Consider the following 22,288-nt stretch of genomic DNA (forward strand, 5'->3'; position numbering starts at 1 on the left):
ATTAGAGGTGGTGGAAGCATAACCCCCCATCTTAGCAAAATTGCTTTCCATAACCACTGGAAAACACAAACCAAGTACAAAATAATTGAAATATGCATGATGTGTTGCTACTGTTCTTATTGATAATTAAAAAGTTTTCTGAGTAATAAAACATGTTGCTACTGGACAACAGTTGTTATAATTGAGACATTAACACAAAATGCAAAGGGACTACAACTTGTAGCTACTCATCTCATCTCATCCACATCCATCCATAAAATCTTATACCACAAACCGCAACATAAAACTCATCTCATACCATAAATATATATAGTTACATGAAATCTTATAGCACCTGCGTAGATTAAATCATTTACTGAACATATGTTTGAATATTGCTAAGACGGGGGGGTTATACTTCCATCTCTAATCAGCTAAACACATAAAGATGGGGGGTTTTAGGTGTAAAACGTTAAGTAACGTTTTAAATTTTCAGGATTTAAGTCCGCATTTGCAAGATTGGATACAGTGACCCGTAACTGGATTCTCAATAAACGTACTCCTGAGTAACGTTTTAAGTGTAAAACATTATTCAGGAGTACATTTATTCATTTAACGTCGTCAACTCCGTCAGTATCTATCCGTTGAATTTTTAAAATAAAAACACCCTAAAACGTTACTCAAAAATACGTTTATACTGGTTTTGTAAAAAAAATTAAAAACATATTATTTTGGTGAATTGGTTTAAATAATGACTTAGTTTGGTCAAAAATTTATATATGAATAATTTTTCATTCACCCACCAAATATCGTATTAATTATAGTTTTTTTTCTTCAGTACCTACCAAATATTAGTCTAATATACGGATACGACTTGTTTTATATTAATATCATACAACTCCTTAAGTAAATATAAGAAAATAACTAGGTAAAAATAAATATTTCTTGGGAGTAAAAACTAAACAAAGATTTATGGTAAAAGTTACTATTTACGAAAACAAATCATCCCTAGTTTTGGGAGTAAAAAGTAAACAAAGATTTATGGTAAAAGTTACTATTTACAAAAACAAATCATCCCTAATTTTGAGGTAGACAATAAAAAAAGCCAAATAAAAAAGAAACTTTCTGAATATGAAAAATGTTACCTCATTTGGAGAAATTTTTTAGATCCGTGATTCTGGCTTGGTTTACGCATTAGTTTGTTCAATTTTTGATGGCCTTTCTTCTCAAACATTCATTTCTTCATCCTCTTCTTGTTACATTAATATATTTGTGACATTCGTAAAAGATATTGAGTAGGCTATGACACTTAAATTTTACTCAAAATAATGATACCTTAAAAACATGTCAATATGTGTCCTGCTTTTTCTACACTCTTTTTACATTCCTTTTGCAACTACAATTCGTTAGATTTTGAAATTCTTTTCATTCTAATTAACCCATACTCGAGCATTTTGTAAGAAATTGTTGGTTATGGGTCTTCTGGATTATTTGTTTGGGAATGGAGGTAGAAGGTTTATCAAGAGAAAAGATAGCGATGCTGGTGAAGCAGGTGAAACATATTTTATTGATTTTCAGACTATTAGTTTTCTCTTATGGTTAATTTTCAGGGGTTTTAGGTTTTCAAAAAATTGATTCTTATTCTGCACACATTCTCAACTGGGATTTGATAAATCTGTTTGTTCTGAGGGTGAGTTTATTAATGCAATCTCATTCTTTGCTGCAAAATTTATTGTATTAATCAGCAGTTTATAAATTACCATTAAGAATTCTTCGTGGGTCCAGGGTTTTAACTTCTTACTTGAGGTTATTAGTTCTGTTATGTAGAATTCTTTTTATACCCTTTAATAATTTTGGAGTTTATTCTTGTAAACATGCATATTATATGTCCAAACATTTTCTAAATATTAAGATAACTAATAGTAGCATATTTAAGCCTATGATAACTTGTTTTCAAACCAAATACTTAAGTTATTCTCAATGAAAAAGATGTACGCATAGTCTAAAATAGTGAGTTCAGGTGAACCCGTAGTATATATGCTGCATCCGCCTCGGTTCCTCTGCATTTATAGACACCTTGTAGGATTTCTGCTTTTTGACTGCTCTTCAGCATGTGGGGAAATAGGCATTACCTAGAACTCTATGTTGCTCGGACTCTTCAGAAATGTCAAGCGTGCCAAATTCTCCAAAAGTAATGTATCTTTAGAGAATCCGACACATGTGCGGCATGCCTTGAACAATAATATCTCTCCACTTAGAAGTACTTCTATACATAATTTAGCTGTTATTTAGATCAACTTGTACTTTTGCCTCGATTCGCAGCTAATACTTTTGCCCTATTATAAACCAGGTAGGGCACTGGAAGAGCTCAGAGGTTCTCTCTACAATGAGCTTCGAACATCAGAAGGAGCCAAGCGTCAACAACAGCGATTCTGTGGTCCAGTTATGGCAATGACCTTCAATTTCATGGTTGCTGTTGGAATAATATTGGGAAACAAACTCGTATGGCTTTCGTTCCTACATTTTCCATCTTTTGATGGTTGCAATATATGTAACACCAAAAAAAATGAGTCTTTAACTGTTTTGACATGACCTGGTGAATGGTGAAAAAAATTATCGGCTTCTAAACTTGCAAATGTGGTTTGCAGGTCATGGGAAGAGTTGGATTTAAATTTCCCATTTTCCTAACGCTCATTCATTACTGCTGTTCTTGGATATTACTCGCCATCTTCAAGGCTTTGTCATTGCTTCCAGCTGCTCCTCCTGCTAGAACAACACCATTTTCTTCACTCTTTTCGTTGGGTGTTGTGATGGCTTTTGCCTCTGGCCTTGCCAATGCTAGTCTGAGTCATAACAGGTTACCGTATTTGTAAACCTTTTCTCCAAGTCCAAACCTTGTGGCAACTTCTCTTTTCCTAACTAGCTGACTCGTGCAGTGTGGGTTTCTATCAGATGGCTAAAATTGCGGTTACTCCAACCATTGTCATTGCAGAGTTCTTTCTTTTCAAGAAGAAAGTATCCTTTCACAAAGTTAGTTACATGAACCATTACCTAATTATATGTATAAATAATATAGACCTTTACGAATTACATCATTCTCGAATTTGCTTGTTTTTAAGTTCAAACAATGATGCAGGTTCTGGCTCTGGCTGTCGTGTCAGTAGGCGTTGCAGTTGCAACTGTCACGGACTTGGAATTTAATTTCTTTGGGGCTTGTATTGCACTAGCATGGATTGTTCCAAGCGGTGTAAACAAAATTCTTTGGTCAAATCTCCAACAACAAACAAATTGGACTGCTCTTGCGTAGGAAATGCTTCCTTTTTCGTTTACTTTTCATATGATATCCAGTGACTCTGAGCTACAAATATGCTGAAGACCTAAGTTTTATGCAGGTTGATGTGGAGGACGACTCCAGTGACAATTTTCTTCTTGGTACCACTGTCGCCTTTGCTAGACCCTCCAGGAGTGCTATCTTTCAAGTGGGACATCAACAATACGAGTGCTATTCTCATCTCAGCCTTACTTGGTTTCCTCTTGCAATGGTCTGGAGCTTTAGCACTTGGGTAAGAGTCTTCTAATATGAGCTCCGGACTTGTTTTTTTGAAAATTCGTTAAGAGGAACTGTAATTATTGATGCAGAGCTACATCAGCAACGTCACACGTTGTTTTAGGACAATTCAAGACTTGTGTGATCCTACTAGGAGGATATTTCCTGTTTAGCTCAGATCCAGGGTGGACGAGTATATGTGGTGCCGTTACAGCTCTTGGTGGAATGACAGTATACACATCCCTCAGCTTAAAGGAATCGAGAGAAAAGGCGAGTGATCAACTCCCAAAGCATAGTTTACCTCCTCAAAAACTCAAGAGTACTGAAGATGATGACAACTCCAGATACACACCTCCAGACCAAACTCCTGCTGTCGTCTAAGTTTACTCCTTTTTTTGTTGGTACATAAGTTAGATCTATTTTTTTACTGTGAAAACAGGGTTGTGGGAGAGCAATACAAGTGTCGTGCTGCTAAGCAAAGCAGCTTGTTGATCCACTTTAATTGATTATCATAATGTGTAAATTTCTGCATTGCAACACACCAGCATTATGTCTATTGTAACAGATGCTCAAGGATTAGAAAGTTTGGTTGTTTAGCATAATGAGAATTGCAAAAGTTATCCAACTTAAATGATGTAATGATTGAGAGGTAATTTCTGAAAGACTTGCTACAAGAAAGAAGAGCAATAGCCATAACCAACCAACGCGATAACTGAAGCACTACTAATAACGAGTAACACAAGTCGTACGACTGGCAACTACAAGCCAAATGCTGCAGGGAAACATGTCCAAAGCATCAACCTATTCCGCTACGAAACTAGACAATGCTCAAGTTTTCATCATGAGCTCAAGCTTAATATGTTAAATTAACACAAATTCAAAATCTTAAATTTCATCAAGGGTTCAAAGGCTTTTCAAACAACCTAGGGAGGGATTTTTTGAGTAACACCCCTCATTCCCAGCACTTTAAGCAATGAGTTGAAGGCAATCAAACAACAAGGACAAAGCAGAATACTGAAAGATTTCATTGGACTTTTCTACTGTTTATTAAAGGTGAAAAAGGATAAGAGTTTCCATGTCTTGAAAAAAAATAACAATCCATCATCAGTACTCCAAACTAAAATAGAAGAAAAAAAAACAGAAAAATGCATGAAATACAGACATCTCATTCCCAATGGGAGAATGAAGTTCATTCATTATTTTATATCCTACTTCTGCCTCTTATAAATCTTTCCCAAGAATGATAGCAGCACTGCCTGTACTGCTTTGCTTGGATGAGCTGCAATAGAAGTGGTCAATTTTTCATAGGACGTCTTCTCGTATTCCAGAAATACTTCCTACAAAATTCAGAAGAAAAATAGATTAAAAGCTGAAGAACTAGATGATTGCAATGATTATACAGAATTTTTGATTTATCTCGGGAGGGGGGAGGGGAAGTGGAATACCTCAAGTTTGAGATCATTATAGAGTGCCTTTATTTTAGCAATACAAGCAGCGTTATCTTTTCCATAGTTCTCCTGCAAAACAAGCTCTTCTAATTAGCATCTTCAAATAGAACAAAATCATGATAGAAATTAACCGAGGGATAACAAATTTCGAGCTTACAAATAATATCTTCTTTTGCTCCTCGTTGCATAGTTCTAGAGCTTTAACTACCAACCAAGAGCACTTAAAGTCCTGAATATCAGTGCCAATCTGATAGCAAAAGAGGTCACTATAAGATTTCTAAATTTTTTTCAAGTTAAAATAGCTCTCTGATTAATATTAAAGGAGCTTTGTAACTATGAGCTTCCTTTACAGCATACCTTGCCCAGCACCTCTGGGTCAGCAAAGCAGTCCAGATAATCATCCTACAAAGTCAAGAGAGCTACTAGTCAGAATCTGTTGCATGAAAGCACAAACGTTGTGAAACTGAGTTCTGTCTATGGTTCTTGGGCATATCGGAAACCTAATAAGATGGAGTTTTCAAAAGGCATGTCCAAGACCACATACATCACACTGTTGGCCATGTACAAAATTCTTTTCACAGTTTGACCACATGTGACTTTTGTCTCTACGATGTTTCTCATACTACTTAAAAAAGACCACATTCTTTTATGATTTGAAAGTAGGCTAATTTAGGGAATTATCTTCTTTGCTTTTGATGTGCTCTTTCCATTTCTCTATGAGATGCAAGGTCGGATTACAGCTGTTTAACTTCAAAAGCATAATTTTGGTTGAGAAAAAGAAGATAGTTTCCCTTTTGTTTCATGGTGAATGTCCACTTTTTCCTCATTCTCAATTTTGAATTGAAACGATTCTTCGAATATAAATGTGTAACTATATACACAATGGAAGCTATTAAGGAGTGGTTATAATTCTCACCTGAACTTGAAAGTAGATTCCCATGTCAATAAGAATTTTCTTGACATCAACATGCTTGTCAAGATTCTCTCCTACCATAAGAAGTGCACATGCCACCTGGAGATCTTAACCGTGAGTACTCAGGATGTAGCTTATATGCAAATTAAACTTTGAAGCACATACTATAATTCTGAAGAGGCAACTTTACTAAAAGGACCAGAATAGTTAAATACAAAACAAGCAGCATCTGATTTGCAACAATGGAATAGTGTTGCTTAAGTTTAACTCAGGTCAACATCAAAATAAGAGGCTCCGCTATGCCTTCCCAGCAGTTGCATATAGTTAATATAATTCGAAGAAGATTCTGAACTTTGAAATGTTTTTAAGAGAAAATCAACCTCAGATCAACAAGGATAATGGTTTCCCATTTTCAAAATAAAAGGAAGCGGGAAGCAAGTGTGAAGAAACATAATGGACATGCAATGATTCTCAAAATAGTACAATAAGCTGTTAACTCAATTGAAAGGAAGTTTTGTACTCACTGGGAGGTAAAATGAATAATAGGCAGTTTTATACTGGACAATCCGGCGATGACTGCATGTAACACATCATTATAAAGTTAAACCATGCAAGAAATATTGTGCAAGCAGAAAAATTACACACTAGTCTTGAGAAAGTCCCCTTACATAGACAATGAGTACTTTGATAAATCTTTCTCTCCTACAAGTGTTGTGATCAAATCTATCATTTGTCCAGAGGCAGTCTGGAACTCTACCTGTCAGATTATTTCCACAAAGCAAAAGAGAAAACTTCAGCATTATATATATTAGGTTTAATTCGAAGGCCTTTTTCTTTGAAAAAATCCTACCTCGTTAAACAAATCTAGAAGATCAACATAATAAGACTCTGGCCTGAAGTACTTCTTCAGAATTCTGGTGATGTGGTTGCGAAGAAGAATGCCATCATTAATAGCAATCATCCCAACCTATAAGAAGTATTGAAACAAAAAATGACTCAGTAAAAGAGAATGACCAGTAGGTATTGCACATGAAAGCACAAAGAGGAACAAACAGTAACCCCTGTGTAGGCCCACACCTTTTCTAAGTTGTACCAGCATGGTTGACCTCGACGTGTATGAGATCCATCCATTATATCATCAAGAACAAGGAAGTATGCTTGAAGCTGCAACACACATTGCTCTAGTTACACACTTGAAAAGAAGAAAATCGAAACTAAAGCTAAATGTATTGGGGTCACTAAGGAATTCAGCTTAAGCCCCAGATTTTGAAAAGAAGTGATTATTTTGCATACCCATTCAATGCACCAGCCAAGAGCAGATGCTTTAAAGATTTCATCAGCGGTTAATTCTTTTCCATCTTTCAACAAACTAAGGCTGTCAATAACAGATAGTCCTCGGTTCAGCTTCCCTGCACAGAGAATACATCATTATAAAGTTGCTGGAAGATATTCTCGAGTAATCAAAGATTGTAAAAGTATTACACAATTTTAGAATAGTTAATAAGTAGAAATCATTTCCTACCTCCAGGTACATTGTAGTCCAGCATCTGAAGCAAATCATAAAAAACATCAGTTAAATATAGACTGTTCGAAAATTTGAGAAACTCCGAAAGATGAAAGTGAAAAGAAGCTGAGAGTCGAGGGTATCCACAAAATTCAAGAACTATAAGGATGACACAAATTACCACATCAACAGTACTAAACTAACAAAAAGTTATATACACAAGAAAAACCAACTAGTTTACATCATAAGGTACAGCAGAAGATAATCCATGTTGAACTCATAGACATGTCTTTATGTATTCATTCTCTGTTCATTATATCATACAAAAGAGAGTTTCTTTTTCACCCAAATTCCATTTGTTGGAAGATATGAATGAAAGCAGATATAAACTTTTCAATCATTATTTTGACTCATGTCAATCAACTCCACCACAATTTTTTTTTTGTTCTTCCTAACAAGTGTTACAAGCAGATCACTAGTAAGGTCTAACTTTTAAAGTATCAAAGACAATAATGAATATTAAGCAATCAACAATACACAAAAAAATCACTTTTATCAATAAACCAATATGCAAACTACTATTTCCTTCATTTCAATTCATCCATTTACTTTCCCTTTTTAGTTGTTTCCAAAAGAATACATCTTCCCTTCATTTCAACTCTTTAACTTCAACTTAACATATAAAGCAACATGTTTAAGACCATAATATTAACAAACATTTTATTAAAATTCAACCTATTTTCAACTTGAAACCACATGATTTAAAATCCATTCTACTTTTTTTATACGACCATGGTGTCTAAACCAGATTTCACGCACCTCGACTAAATTCACGAGATACTTGTCACCTCCTACCCACAACAGGTACCAAATAACCCTATCCGAATTAAATTATACACAGACCTTAGCACTACCACTAGCCACACCCTTAAACGCAATCTTTTTACTTTTTAAAACTCTGTGTTAAAGTGGAAATGATATCTACAACAACAAACCCATTAAAACTAGACTATACGGAGACCTTACCTCGTTTTTAAAGGAGATGATAGCAAAAAGATAAAGAACGATACAAACAAGAATATCAAAAAAAGGCAAAAAAAAACTTAGTAAATGGTTAAATTAAAACAAGATTCATCAATAGAAACTTAACACATGCAATGCAACAAGTGGATCTACACATTCAGAATATATAAACAAAAAAAAAAAAAGAGCAAAAAACCTTGTCGACCCATTTACGAGAATCATCTGTAAATTCAAAAGCTGTGTCTTCTAACAGATCAGATTTAAGAACAGAGTACACATCCAAAAATTTCTTCTTCAGATCAGCCATTTTTGACAGAGAAAAAAAAAAGTTTATGTATATATAAACAGAGAAGGAAGAGATCTGAGGTTCGTTAAGCACTAAGGAAGTTGTTATTTATATGGGGAAAAAAAAACAAGCGCAGTATTTTTATGAATTATTATTAAGTCATAAAACAACAGCAGGCGCCAGCCACCACTCACTCTCACTCACTAACTCACATGGTCTTTTTTTTATTAAAAAAAAAAAATTATTTATTTATTAAAAATTTATTTATTTTTCCTCTTTTGTTATAATAAAATAAACTTCGTTGTTAAGCTAGCGTTTTTGACATAGATAATGGAAAGTAGATTTTTGGAGAGTTTTTCTAATTGTGAAATTTGATCAAATTTTTTTTAAAAAAGAATAGACTTGAGGCTAGTTTCGAGACTTACATTAACAAAATCAGGAAAATTGAATTTTGGAATGTAATTTTTAAAAAAATTGTTTTTATTTATTATAATTATATAATTTAATCATACTTTTTGAAATTTGTTTAATGGTGAAATTTGGTTAGATTTTGGAAAGTTAAATATTTTCTGACTTTTAGGAATTAAATTTGGATCAGTTTACTGATCTTACATTCACAAAATATTAAATTTTGGAAAGTAAATTTTAGATATTTGTTTTGATTAAAAATTAATTATGTTTTCCTCATTTTGTTATTATAGATAAAAACTTCACTATTAAGCTAGCGTTTTGATATAGATGTCGAAAAGTAGATTTTTGGAAAGTATTTTTGGATGTTTTTTCTAATTGTGAAATTCGACCAAATTTTTTTAAAAATAAACTTGAGGCTAGTTTTGAGACTTACATTTACAAAATCACGAAAATTGAATTTTGGAAAGTAATTTTTTAAAAAAATATATTTTTATTTATTTTGATTATAAAATTTAATTACACTTTTGCAAATTTGTTTAATAGTGAAATTTGGTTAGATTTTGGAAAGTTGAATATTTTCTGACTTTTGAAATTAAATTTAGATCAATTTTGAGATTTACATTCACAAAATATTAAATTTTGGTAAGTAAGGTTTAAATATTTGTTTTGATTAAAAATTAACTATTTTTTCCTCATTTCGTTATTATAGGAAAACTTCACAATTAAGTTTGGAAAGTAAATTTTAAATATTTGTTTTGATTAAAATTTAATTATTTTTTCCTCATTTTGTTATTATAAGTAAAATCTTCACTATTTAGCTAGCGTTTGACATAAATTTTAAAAAGTAAATTTAAAAGTTTATTTTTGAATATTTGTCTAATAATGAAATTTGACTAGATTTTAAAAATGGATTCGGTTTGAGACTTACCTTCACAAAATCTTAAATTATGAAAAGTAGTTTTTAAAATATTATTTTTTAATATTTGTTTTGATTATAAAAATTTAATCATATGTTAGAAATCTAAATATTGTTAAGTTTTTAAAATGGATTCACACCAGTTTTCGTGACTTTCATTTCTAAAATTTTAGTTTTTTTCAAGTAAAATATATGTCTGATTTAAATTTTTAAAAACACAATTCTTAAAACGGTAAAGGGTAAAAAGTATCCTTAAACTATCTGAAATAGTTTAGATATACCCTTAAATTATATTTTAGCTCAAAACTATCCTTCCCGACAAATTATTGGGTCAAAAGTTCTCTTCTAATTAACGGAAATTGTTAAATGCTATGTGGATGCCACATGAATGCCACATGGCACCCAATAGATTTCCACTGCCACATAGACTAAAAGGAAAAAGGTCAAAAGTACCCTTAAACTATCCGAAATAACGAATACTTACCCTTAAACTATATTTCGACTCAAAACTACCCTTCCCGTCAAACTATTGGGTCAAAAGTGACTTTCTTATTGGCGGAAGTTGTTAATTCCACATGTGCCACATTGACTAAATCCCTAAATCTTAATTACTCATTTTCCCCTCATTTCATTATTTTTCAGAAACGATTTCACCCCTTCTCCCTCATTTCGCGGCTAAGGTTTCATAGTTTTCTTCATCCTGGGTTTCAAAGTGAATATTCGTGGTTATAGGTTAGTAAACTTTTTTCTCATCTTATTGTGCTTACAACCACGAAAATGCACTTTGAAACTTAGATCCGAAAAAAGTTATGAAACCTTGGCCGCGAAATGACGGAAAAGTTGTGAAATTCTAACTATCATACTTTGAAATTGTAAACGTAATAAAATAAGAAAAAATATTTACTAACCTACAACCATGAATATCCACATTGAAACTCAGCCCCGAAGAAAGCTACAAAGCCTTAGCTGCGATATTAGGGGAAAGTTGTGAAATCCTAACTATCATGCTTTGAAATCGTAAACATAATAAAACCTACAAGCATGAATATCCACTTTGAAACCCAGCCACAAAGAAAAGTATGAAATTCTAGCCGCGAAATGAGGGAGAACGGGTGAATATATCATTTCTAAAATAATGAAATGAGGGGGGAAGTAATTAGGATTTAGGGATTTGGTCTATGTGGCAGTGGAACCTTATTGGCATGCAATGTGGCATCCACGTGACATTTAACAACTTCTGTTGATAAGAAGGGTACTTTTGATTCAATAGTTTGACGGTAAGGATAGTTTTGAGCCGAAATGTAGTTTAAGGATAAATATGAGCTATTTCAGATAGTTTAAGGGTATTTTTGACCTTTTATATTTAGTCTACATGGCAGTGGAATCCTATTGAAATGCAATGTGGCATTCATATGGCATCCACGTGACATTTAACAACTTTCGTTAATAAGAAGGATACTTTTGACCCAATAGTATGACGGGAAGGGTAGTTTTGAATCGAAATAAAGTTTAAGAATATATATGAACTATTTCGAATAGTTAAGGAGTATTTTTAAGCCTTTTCCATTTTAAAAACTCAAATTTCAGTTTCAACATTTACTATCAAACGGGAGGTTAATTAACATTCAATTTTGCTTTTTGATAAATAAGAACTCTTGTTTTCATTTTATATATCACTATTATAATTTAACATATCAAGCAAATTTGTTTAAATAATAATTTTCGAAACAATTTATTAATGTTATTAATTAACTGTAAATTTTGTGATTTCTAGCATTGTTCTTATGAAATTTTGATAAAGTAAAATTTATTTAGATTTACGTATAGAATACATACAAAAGCATTTCCTCTAATTTGGAGACTTAGAGAAAAGGAAATAATAATTAATAAAGAAAACTTATTGTATTTGGCAATTGGTGAGCTAATAAGATAAAGCACCGCCGGCTTTCCTATTAGTTTATTTCGAATTCGATGTATATTATGGGAAATATTTTTAGGAGATGTATTTATATCTTAAATTTATATATTATAATTTTTTATTTATTTTGGCGTAATATATAAATATGTTTTTTAATTTAATTTTATTTTATATTTATATTCTTTAATTTTAAATATGCATAAGTAGCACTTAAACATGGATAAAATTAAACAATAGACACATACGTCATACATGACATCATACATCATAATTTGTGTTATTCATGGTGTCCTATATGTATTAAGCTACATAGGACTCATCACTCGTGTTGAAAGACATATATGAAATGAGACCAAACTAAAAATACATTCATGTATTGACTTTCATTTTTTTATTACAAGGTCATAGTCCAAGGATTAAATTATTTAATTTTGATATAAACTTAAAAATAAATCCATCATATTTTATAAATATAAAATTTTATATAAATAATGATTTAATATATATATATATATATATATATATATATATATATATATAACAATTGCTATTAGAATCATTTAGCGAATATAAAGCAACAATATAAGTTAAATATAATACACAATAATTAAGTAACAAATAACTTTTTTTTTACTTGTTATATTTAAATTTGACACATTTATTAAAAAAAGATAATAAACATGACTAATTTATCATAATATTTTCATTAAATAATGTTTAGTATTAAATATTAAAAATAATTTAGAAAAATAAATAATCAATATTAAAAAAAATGAAAAAAGAATATAAGTAAACAATGAACCAAGTAACTAATAACTATCATAAATTTAAAAATATTTACAAGTAAAAGAAATAAATCTATACATATGTAAGAAAATGGTGTCAAAAGAGATGAACTTATTAAATAGTGATAATAATATGTGACAGAATTAATAGAATTAAAATAGTGAATGCATCTATAAGGTGCCAAGAATATAGGGGATTGAAATGTACCATAAAATATTTAATTATTTAAGATAACAATCGAAGTTGAAGCCATCAATATCGACTTGATTTTCTTATTTAATATAATATATAGATGGGGGTGCCAATATTAATTACATTGGTGTCACGAGTTTCGCAAGCACAATTATCCACCACCTACTCTTATTTGGATTGCCACATGACAAATAAGTCATGTGACCTTTTTTTGGACTTTATTATCGCGGATCATTGGATAGAGTGTATAAATAAAAATAATATTTATATTAATTATATATTTTGTTGCATATTAAAGGTGGTTATTATTGATATAATAATAGAGTTTTAGATATTATAATATAATTTTTAGTAAAGCCTGATGCATGTATTAATATAGTTAAAGATTATTATTTCTCAAAAAAAATTACATGTTTTTTATTATAATTGAGAATCTTCACATTTATGTTATGTATGATATTTTTAATATATCAAACCATGATATGCGTGTGTGTATATATATATATATATATATATATAAAACTAATGCAAATATTATTAATACTTTTTATCTTGTATTATTTTTATACACTCTATCAAATAATAAATAATATTTGATTATAAATTTTTAAAAATTATCTTCGAAAATTCTGTTTGGTTATAGATTTTAGATTAAATTATAACATTTTTGTCTTTAGAAATAAATTTCAAATTCATGTTTTTGAAATTTTCATCCACAAAATTTGAATTTTTCCAAGTTAAATAAATGTTTAAAATATTATTTTAAAAAATTCAAATTTTAAAATGGGAAATGAACTAACTAATAGTTAATTAGTGTAAGTGGTAGTGCAACTGACCTAGTTTGACTTTGTGAGAAGTTGGCCAAAGCGTTGTTTAGAAAAAATTGGTCACTTTTTTCTAAATAAAATGATTATTCAATCGTTTTCAAAATATTTTAAGTGGTCGTACATATTATATCGTTTTTGACGTTATAAGCTTTGACTTCATTTCATGAGAAATAACAACAATTTGAATAGCCTTTAATAATAATACATTATTTTTTCTGTTTATTTATTATTTTTTAAAATATATTTTTATTTCTTATTTTCAATATATTGAAAATAGAAAAATATTTTTTAAAAAAATATTGTGTTATTTAGGATTTAAATTTAAAATTATTTTTTTTAAATGGATATTTATTGTTGCTGCGTCAATGGCATAGTTTTTGTCTAAAGTGTCCAACTATAGTATATTCTTTAAATGTAGAATTTAAAAAATATATATATAACATAATTTTTTGGTTAAGGGTGGCTAAGCCACTAATATTGTATGTCACGTCGATACTGAGATAAAATTGAAACACACTTCTTTATGTCTTTTCATTTTTTTATTGTTTTGTTTTTGGTTTGCTCTAAAGTTGGTATAATATACCAATAAACTATATTCGAAAATAAAATGAATAAATAAATATTCAAGTTAAAATGTAGAAATCTCGCCCTCTTTAAGAAGATTCAAGCTCATTGCGGCATTATCTCACCGATCCAGTAGTATCACTCTTGAATTGTGCCCTCTAGAGTACAACAACTCAACAATGTTATATAAGTCAAGTAATTTTGAATTAGATAAAGACTCCAAAACTCCAAAAAAAGAACATATATCATCAATATATTATTTTTCTCTTTTGTATAGTGAATTAGTTGAAGACTTAAAAATATTTTTCTTTATCTCAACTTTCTCTTACGCTTCACTTTCATTATTTCCGATTCCTGGCATATGTACACCACAGTAGCTAAGACAATCCCGTTCCAGCTCGCATTGTATTTGAAGTTGAGGATTTCGCTTTGATGTAGTCAGTGAGAAGCTAAGTTCCGTTTTTAGCTTTAGCAAGCCTGTCTCGTATATTTCTTATTGTTCTAACACAAAAGAAGGTCTTCGCTACTTATAAAAAAGAAATTCTTTCAGATATGAATGAGTAGAAAGATTATGAAATATTAAATTGAGTAAATAAATGGCTTTTAAATTACAAAAGCTACAAAGCATAAAGATATAATAAAGAGTGAATAATGAGTTAATGGTTGTATGCATATTATTTGTTTTTCTCGTTTCAACAAATGACACAAAATTCTCTCATTTGGTGTATTTTTACCTGTTAAGTACTTTTACTACGAACGCAAAGCAAAGTTGTCAGTCACATATCTTACAGTTTTATTAGGCTAGCGAATTCCTATTTTTCTTTGGCGCACAATTTTCATACAAGTGATACACAATAAGTGTTTAAAATAGTACTACTGATTACAACAAACTTAGCATAAACACAAAATTATCAATATTTAATGAACCAATGAAGAACTAGAGAACATAAATTAACTCACAAAACTAAAATTTTTAAAATCGTACCAAAATTCGAAAAAACTGAATGGAAAGAAGATTAAGCCCACCGAATGCACATTGTCCCCTTACAGAAATTATTTCCCTCTAGTATTCGAGGTTTGATTTGGAATATGTCCTCCCAGGATTGAATGATTTCAATCACCAGTGTATTAATACCAAAACGATAATATCATCGAGCCACTCAACGGTAATAAAGTACAAGAAGAAAATTTCTGCAGAAGAACAAGAAATTAGAAATTTTCATAAGTAAAAAGTCTGAAGAATTACGAGTATTTATAGCCAAGAGGAACTAATTTCGAAAGGGTTAACCTTTCAGAATCCACACGACCATTCCACAAAGTTTACAACCTTTCAAACGGTTATAATTGTTCTTGAAAGTTGCAACCTTTCAGAACATTTATCTCCAACGACAATGTTTTAAATAAAATAGGTCGCGCTGATCCAAGTTGGATCGGAATATTTCGGTTAACTAAGTAAATAATTGAAACATTTTTGGTCATTTAATTTAATTTAATTAATAAAAAAAATAAAACAAACTTTGTCAAAAAAATAGTTTGTCAATCATTTTTCAAATCTAAAGCTGAAGCCGAGCGAGCGAGTGAGCGACGACGACGACAAGAGGGGTGTCCATCTTTTCCAACCCGTTTAACAACTAATAAAAGTGTTTCTCTATTTAAGCACTTTTATTTTTCTTTCCACCACGAATGAAAGAGAAATACCTTTTTACTAAAGCATAAGAGAACTTTTCAAATTCTTCCCTTTTCATTTTTTTCCATTTTTCATTAAGTCTTGCTATATAACCCAACAACAAGTGAATAAAAAAAATTGCAAAATTCACACAACCAACAAAATTGTATTTCATCAATACTGTAACATAATGTGACTTGATAAGAAAAACTAAATCACATACTTAATGATTTTTTGCATTTAAAATGAAATTCATCTCACTCAAATGTTTCATACCAAATGGCTACTACATGTTTTTCATAGTTTCTTTGATATTACTTATGTTAGAGCCAAATCACCAAATTATATTAAAACGGTAATAAGTCATTTATTCCAAGAAAAATATATCCATTTGTAATACCCTTTTTAAGCATTTTTCGAAAGTAAAAATCACAATTTGACAATGATTTTTAGAACTCCCACTATTTTAAGAATTTAAATATCATTTTTTTAATGAAAAATAATTTTACTTTATTCATGAAAAATATTAAGTAAAACATTTTTTTTACTTTTTCTTCGTTGAATTGAGCAAGTAGAGAAATACTTTACATGTACATCTCTCTTCAATCTCTTGAAGTGAGCGATATTGAGCAGAAGTTGACATCTCCTATCTTGATGTTCATACTTTTTCAAACTGTAATAAATATTGAATCTCCTTAAAATTATTGGTGTAATATACAACAAATACAATAAATTACTGTTGAAAATAAAATAAACAAAAATGAATAAATAAATATTCAAAATGAGTAGCGAATATCTCGCTCTTTTTAAGGAAATACAAGTCCACTGCAACGTAATCTACAACAAATCAATGATATCACTCTTGACTTGTCCCCCTCAAAATACTAGATACCAACAACGTTATACAACTCAAGCAACTCCTGATTAGTTGAAGAGTTCAAAGCTCTACAAAATAAACACCTTCCTTCAACATATAATTTCTTCTATAATGAATTAGTTGAAAAGTCAAAACAATTTTTCTTTCTTTTTTCTTTCTTTCAGCTCTCTCTTTCACTACACTAACATTACTCTAAACTTCTCATTATTTCTCATATACATTTCTTCTTGTTTTAAATACAAAAGAAGATCATCACTACTAGCAAAAAAATAATAATTTGACAATGAATAAGAAGATTATGAAAATAATAAGTTAGATAAACGAATACCTTATAGGTTATCAGAATTATTAAAATAAAGAGTGAATAATGACTTAGTGATTATAAGAGATATATATGGGGAAATTATTACCACTAAGGCACTAACTAATAGTGTGCCCAATCATGCCTGATGGATTAATGAAAATGTTGCACTAAGATTTTAGCACTTGACATTGTCAAATTGAGAATTATAAATATGCACTTAAATATAATATTAAAAAATCCTCAAAATCCAACATCTAATAATCCCAGAAAATGTACTTTACTTAATGAAATTTTTTTAAGGACATACATTTTCTTTGACACTGGCAATCTAGCCTCAGACTATGAGAAGCTTCAAATATTTTTCTTAAGATTTTTAATAAAATACATTTCTTATTTTAAGATTTATAATAACAAAATATTTAATTTTCGAAGGTTTTATTATAATAATTTTGTGTAGGTACCAACTATTGTTTCTTTTGTTATAATTATATATCTTAACAAAATGTTAGTGTATTTTTAATTATTTTCTTTGACAGTATTTTTCATTGATCAACTAGGCGTATTTAACCCAAATTTTTAGATGGACGAAGTTGGACGGATCAATATGAAATTCAGTAGTTATTCAGATAATAAACGAGTCAATAATAATAAACCTAAAATAGGTAGAATTGAAATTATAATATGATTCAAACAACACGATAATTAAATTGATTGAAATAATGATAAAATGAATCAAAATAAATATGACATTCAGTAGTTATTCAGATAATAAATGAGTCAATAATAATAACCCTAAAAGAGGTAGAATTGAAATTATAATATGATTCAAACAACACCATAATTAAATTGATTGAAATAATGATAAAATGAATCAAAATAAATAACATAACAATAAATGAGTAAATATAGCTTGATTTAGCTTTGGAAAACAACACAAGAATCAGAATGGAATATTGCCCTATGAAGGTAAAGCTCATTTTACAGGGGTGAGACCATAGTATTTAATCGTTGCAATCAATGATTTAGTTAGAAATTTTATAAAAGGTATTGAAATTTTAATGCCTTTGATCATAATTATATTTGGAAAAAGTTTGAAACAAAAATTGGATTTTATTATCTTTATTTATTTTTAATTGTTTTTTCTTTTCTTTTAATCTCATTTTATCAATTAAAATAGAATAAATTTATGTATTCTTTTAATGATTAATATATTTCAGATATATATATATATATATATATATATATATATAAAAGATCATATCAAATTGATCTTTAATTTTTATTAATTTAATGTTAAAAGACAATTATAATTAATCAAGAAATGTAATTTTTTATTTTTTTCCGAATTGAAGTAGGATAAATATTTACTAGTAAAAATATATTATTAGAAAAATAATATTCAAAAAGAAAATAAATAATATCTTTATTTGAAAGTGGGAGAACTTTTTTTCATTAAATAATCATAATGATTTTTTTGGACGAAAGGTATTGACAACTAAAGTATTTTTAAAACAAAATTATAAATAAAAGATATTTTTATTTATTTCACATTGTTTAGAATTATTTTAATCTTTTCAAATTTTGAATTATCTTTCTGTTATAAATATATTGAATAAATGGATGATCCAATAAAGTTAGTACATGGACAACTATTCATATTCACTAGATTTCATGGACTTTTTTGGATAAGAATGTATCTATTTATCATAATACTTAATATGGTGACCTTTGGAATTATTTCTCACTCTATAAATAGGGTGGTTCATTCACTATTGTATAATATACATATGAAATTTATATGTACTTGAATAAGACAAAAAGTCTTCTCCTACATCTACTTCTCTTGTCTTCTTCTTATAATCTTGATTTTATAACACGTTATCAGCACGAGTCTCTGCCAGTTCAAGTAAAGACTTTAAAAGTCTCGGAGGTATGAATTTCCTTTTTTTTTTAAAATAATGTCTAATCTTTCTAAACTTGAATTTCTTACTCTAGACATATCAGGAAAAAGCTATCTATCATGGGCACTCGATGCAGAAATTCATCTTGATGTGATGGATCTAGCAGACACCATCTAAGAAAATAATCAAGCATCGAATCAAAATCGTGCTAAGGCGATGATAGTTCACCGTCATCACCATGATGAGGGTTTGAAAATGGAATATCTCACTGTTAAGGATCCTCTGGTGTTGTGGAACAATTTAAAAGATAGATATGACCACCTGAAGTTGGTCGTTCTTCCACAGGCACGTTATGACTGGATCCACTTGACACTTCAAGATTTTAAATCTATCAGTGAGTATACCTCTTCCATGTTTAAAATTATCTCACAATTAAAATTATGTGGAGAAAATATCACTGACCATGATATGCTGAAAAAAGCATTTTCCACTTTCCCTGCCTCGAATATGCTTCTGCAGCAGCAATACCGAGAAATGAAATTAAAAAATATTCCAAATTAATTTCACATCTCCTTGTTGCTGAACAACATAATGACTTACTGATGAAAAATCATGAAAGTCGACCTACTGGTTCTATGCCATTTCCTGAAGTAAATACGACAATTTTTTGACCAATCTAGGCGTGAAAAAGGTAGTGGCCCCAGTCGTGGTCGAGGAAGAAATTTCAATCATGGTGATCGTGTTGCACTAAATAATAACATTCAACACCAACAGTGTAAAAAGAAGAATGAAAAACATGACGTAATGCAGAAGAAAAATTCAGACAACAAATGTTATTGATGTGGAGAAAAAGGACATTGGTCATGTACCTGTCGTATGCCAAGACATCTGATTAAATTCCGGATGGCACAATGAAAAATATTTGAGGGTAAGACGGTAGATTCATGTTTTATCGCACCAAGAGGGTAAGACATCAATTCGAGTTTTAATGCACCACAATGATAAGGTATTGGGTTCAAGTCCCATAGAATTATGGTCTAATATGTCTTGTATGGATAAGACATTGAGTTTGAGTCTCAATGCACCATATTGATGATAAAAGGATGATTATGCAAAAATAAGTACGATTGAAGTACACTCTATCGTAAACCAGAAGTTTACTGACTTAAAGACTTTTGTGCTTTGGCATGACCGAATAGGTCATCCTGGATCAATAATGATGAGACGAATCATTGAACACTCAAATGGATATCCATTAAAGAACCTGAAGATTCTTACAAATGATGAGTTTTCGTGTGCTGCTTATTGCCAAGGCAAATTGATTACTAGGCCATCACCAATGAAGGTTAACATTGAATCCCCTCAATTTTGGGAATGAATACATAGGGATATTTGTGGACCTATTCACCCATCTAGTGGATCGTTTAAATATTTTATGGTCCTAATAGACGCATCTTCAAGATGGTCTCATGTGTGCCTCTTATCATCTCGCAACCTGGCGTTTGCAAAATTATTGGCACAAATGATACGATTAAGAGCGCAATTTCCAGATTATCCCATTAAGACAATTCGCCTTGATAATGCTGGCGAATTCACATCCATGCTTTTGATGCTTATTGTATATCAGTAGGGATAAAAGTTGAACCTCTTGTAACTCATGTTCATACTCAAAATGGCCTTGCTGAGTCATTTATTAAGCGCTTACAATTGATAACTAGACCTCTACTTATGAAAAGTGAGTTGCCGACTACTGTTTGAGGTCATGCTATCTTACATGCAACATCACTTGCTCGTCTCAGACCGACTCATTATAATAAATACTCCCCATCACAATTGGTATTTGGCCATGAACCAAATATTGCTCATCTTTGAATTTTTGGATGTGTTGTATATGTGCCTGTAGCACCACCTCAGCGCACCAAGATGGGCTCTCAAAGAAGGTTAGGCATATATGTTGGGTTTGATTCACCTCCATAATTCGCTACCTTGAGCCATTGATGGGAGATTTATTCACTGCAAGATTTGCAGATTGTCGATTTGATGAAACAATTTTTTCGCAATTAGGGGGAGAGAAAAACAAACTTAAAAGTGAAATTGCATGAAAAGTTTCATCATTATCTCATTTTGATCCACGCTCCTCTGTGTGTGAACAAGAGGTCCAGAAGATCATCCAATTGCAAAACATAGCAAATCAATTGTCAGACGCATTTACTGACTCAAAAAGGATAACAAAGTCACATATTTCTGCAGTAAATGTGTCTATCCGAATTGACGTCCCAAAAGGACCATCTACAAGTGTCATAGCTTCTGAATCACAAATACGCCTGAAGCGTGGTAGACCATTGGGTTCAAAAGATAAAAATCCTAGAAAAAGAAGTACAAAAAATGACACTACAAAAGAATTTCACGAAGAAATTCAAGATCTGATTAATCATGATATTCCTGAAGAGATCAGTGAACCCGAGACTCAAGTAACTGAAGAACTCTCAATAAGTTCTACAGGTGATGGGATAAATTTAGATCGATCAAAAATCATAGTGGATAATGTTTTCGCATATGATGTTGCACTTAACATTATGCAAGGAAATGAGGATCTTGAACCTCTATTTGTCAAAGAATGTCGACAAAGATGTAATTGGCCAAAATGACAAGAAGCAATTCAATCAGAATTAAATTCACTTGCTAAGCGTGTGGTTTTTGGGACCAGTAGTTCAAACGCCTAGTGATGTTAAACCAATTGGCTATAAATAGGTCTTTGTACGAAAAAGAAACGAGAGAAATGGGATTGTAAGATACAAGGCACACGTTGTTGCACAAGGATTCTCTCAACGCCCCAGTGTCGATTATGAAGAAACATATTCACCTGTTATGGATGCAATAACTTTTCGATATCTCATCGGTTTAGCTGTACATGAAAATCTTGAATTCATCTAATAGATGTGGTTACAACTTACCTTTACGGTTCACTTGATAATGAATTTTATATGAAAGTTCCGGAAGGACTTAAAATGCCTGAAGCATGTAGTTCAAAATTTCGGGAAGTGTATTCAATCAGATTACAAAAGTCATTATATGGCTTAAAACAATCAGGGCGCATGTGGTATAATCGCCTCAGTGAGTACTTGATAAAACAAGGTTATATAAACAATGTCATTCGTCCGTGTATATTTATTAAGAAAACAACATTGGGGTTTGTTATTCTTGCTGTTTATGTTGATGACATTAA

At 30.6% G+C, this 22,288-nt stretch overlaps 2 protein-coding genes across 4 annotated transcripts; one reads left to right on the forward strand and one right to left on the reverse strand.

Annotated features, from left to right (window-relative positions):
• The first annotated feature begins 1,069 nt into the window (after window positions 1-1,069).
• LOC101249334 (nucleotide-sugar uncharacterized transporter 2) lies at window positions 1,070-4,134 on the forward strand. Of its 3 annotated transcripts, XM_026028565.2 has the most exons (8): window positions 1,403-1,531; window positions 1,599-1,669; window positions 2,330-2,481; window positions 2,628-2,836; window positions 2,916-3,009; window positions 3,116-3,282; window positions 3,372-3,542; window positions 3,619-4,134. In XM_026028565.2, exons 3-8 carry the CDS (start codon window positions 2,425-2,427, stop codon window positions 3,905-3,907), a joined length of 987 nt encoding a protein of 328 aa, XP_025884350.1. In that variant the 5' UTR covers window positions 1,403-1,531; window positions 1,599-1,669; window positions 2,330-2,424; the 3' UTR covers window positions 3,908-4,134. The 3 variants fall into 3 exon arrangements, with proteins under 3 accessions (XP_004251941.1, XP_069148398.1, XP_025884350.1); XM_004251893.5 differs by lacking the exon at window positions 1,599-1,669 and having other exon boundaries at window positions 1,070-1,531; XM_069292297.1 differs by lacking the exon at window positions 1,599-1,669 and having other exon boundaries at window positions 1,195-1,531; window positions 3,362-3,542.
• A 404-nt stretch (window positions 4,135-4,538) lies between these two features.
• On the reverse strand, window positions 4,539-8,753 carry FPPS1 (farnesyl pyrophosphate synthase). Its single transcript, NM_001247139.2, has 12 exons — window positions 8,611-8,753; window positions 7,410-7,434; window positions 7,181-7,296; window positions 6,965-7,051; window positions 6,738-6,854; window positions 6,556-6,644; window positions 6,412-6,463; window positions 5,891-5,986; window positions 5,332-5,376; window positions 5,132-5,221; window positions 4,972-5,043; window positions 4,539-4,863 (listed from the first exon to the last, which is right to left on the reverse strand). The coding sequence occupies exons 1-12, from the start codon at window positions 8,719-8,721 to the stop codon at window positions 4,735-4,737; spliced, it is 1,029 nt and encodes a 342-aa protein (NP_001234068.1). The 5' UTR covers window positions 8,722-8,753; the 3' UTR covers window positions 4,539-4,734.
• Between the last annotated feature and the right edge of the window lie 13,535 nt (window positions 8,754-22,288).

This window comes from Solanum lycopersicum, chromosome 12 (genome assembly GCF_036512215.1).
Source record: "Solanum lycopersicum chromosome 12, SLM_r2.1".
Classification (NCBI taxonomy): domain Eukaryota; kingdom Viridiplantae; phylum Streptophyta; class Magnoliopsida; order Solanales; family Solanaceae; genus Solanum; species Solanum lycopersicum.

Bases quoted from the DNA above. Each gene is read 5' to 3' on its own strand.
- FPPS1 (NM_001247139.2), bottom strand. From the start codon at position 8,721: ATGGCTGATCTGAAGAAGAAATTTTTGGATGTGTACTCTGTTCTTAAA. The intron at 5,377-5,890 runs GTGAGAATTATA...TTGACTTTGTAG, and splicing joins GAATCTACTTTCAAGTTCAG to GATGATTATCTGGACTGCTT. The intron at 5,222-5,331 runs GTATGCTGTAAA...TTTTGCTATCAG, and splicing joins ACCCAGAGGTGCTGGGCAAG to ATTGGCACTGATATTCAGGA.
- LOC101249334 (XM_004251893.5), top strand. From the start codon at position 1,453: ATGGGTCTTCTGGATTATTTGTTTGGGAATGGAGGTAGAAGGTTTATC. The intron at 1,532-2,329 runs GTGAAACATATT...ATTATAAACCAG, and splicing joins TAGCGATGCTGGTGAAGCAG to GTAGGGCACTGGAAGAGCTC. The intron at 3,010-3,115 runs GTTAGTTACATG...ACAATGATGCAG, and splicing joins AGAAAGTATCCTTTCACAAA to GTTCTGGCTCTGGCTGTCGT.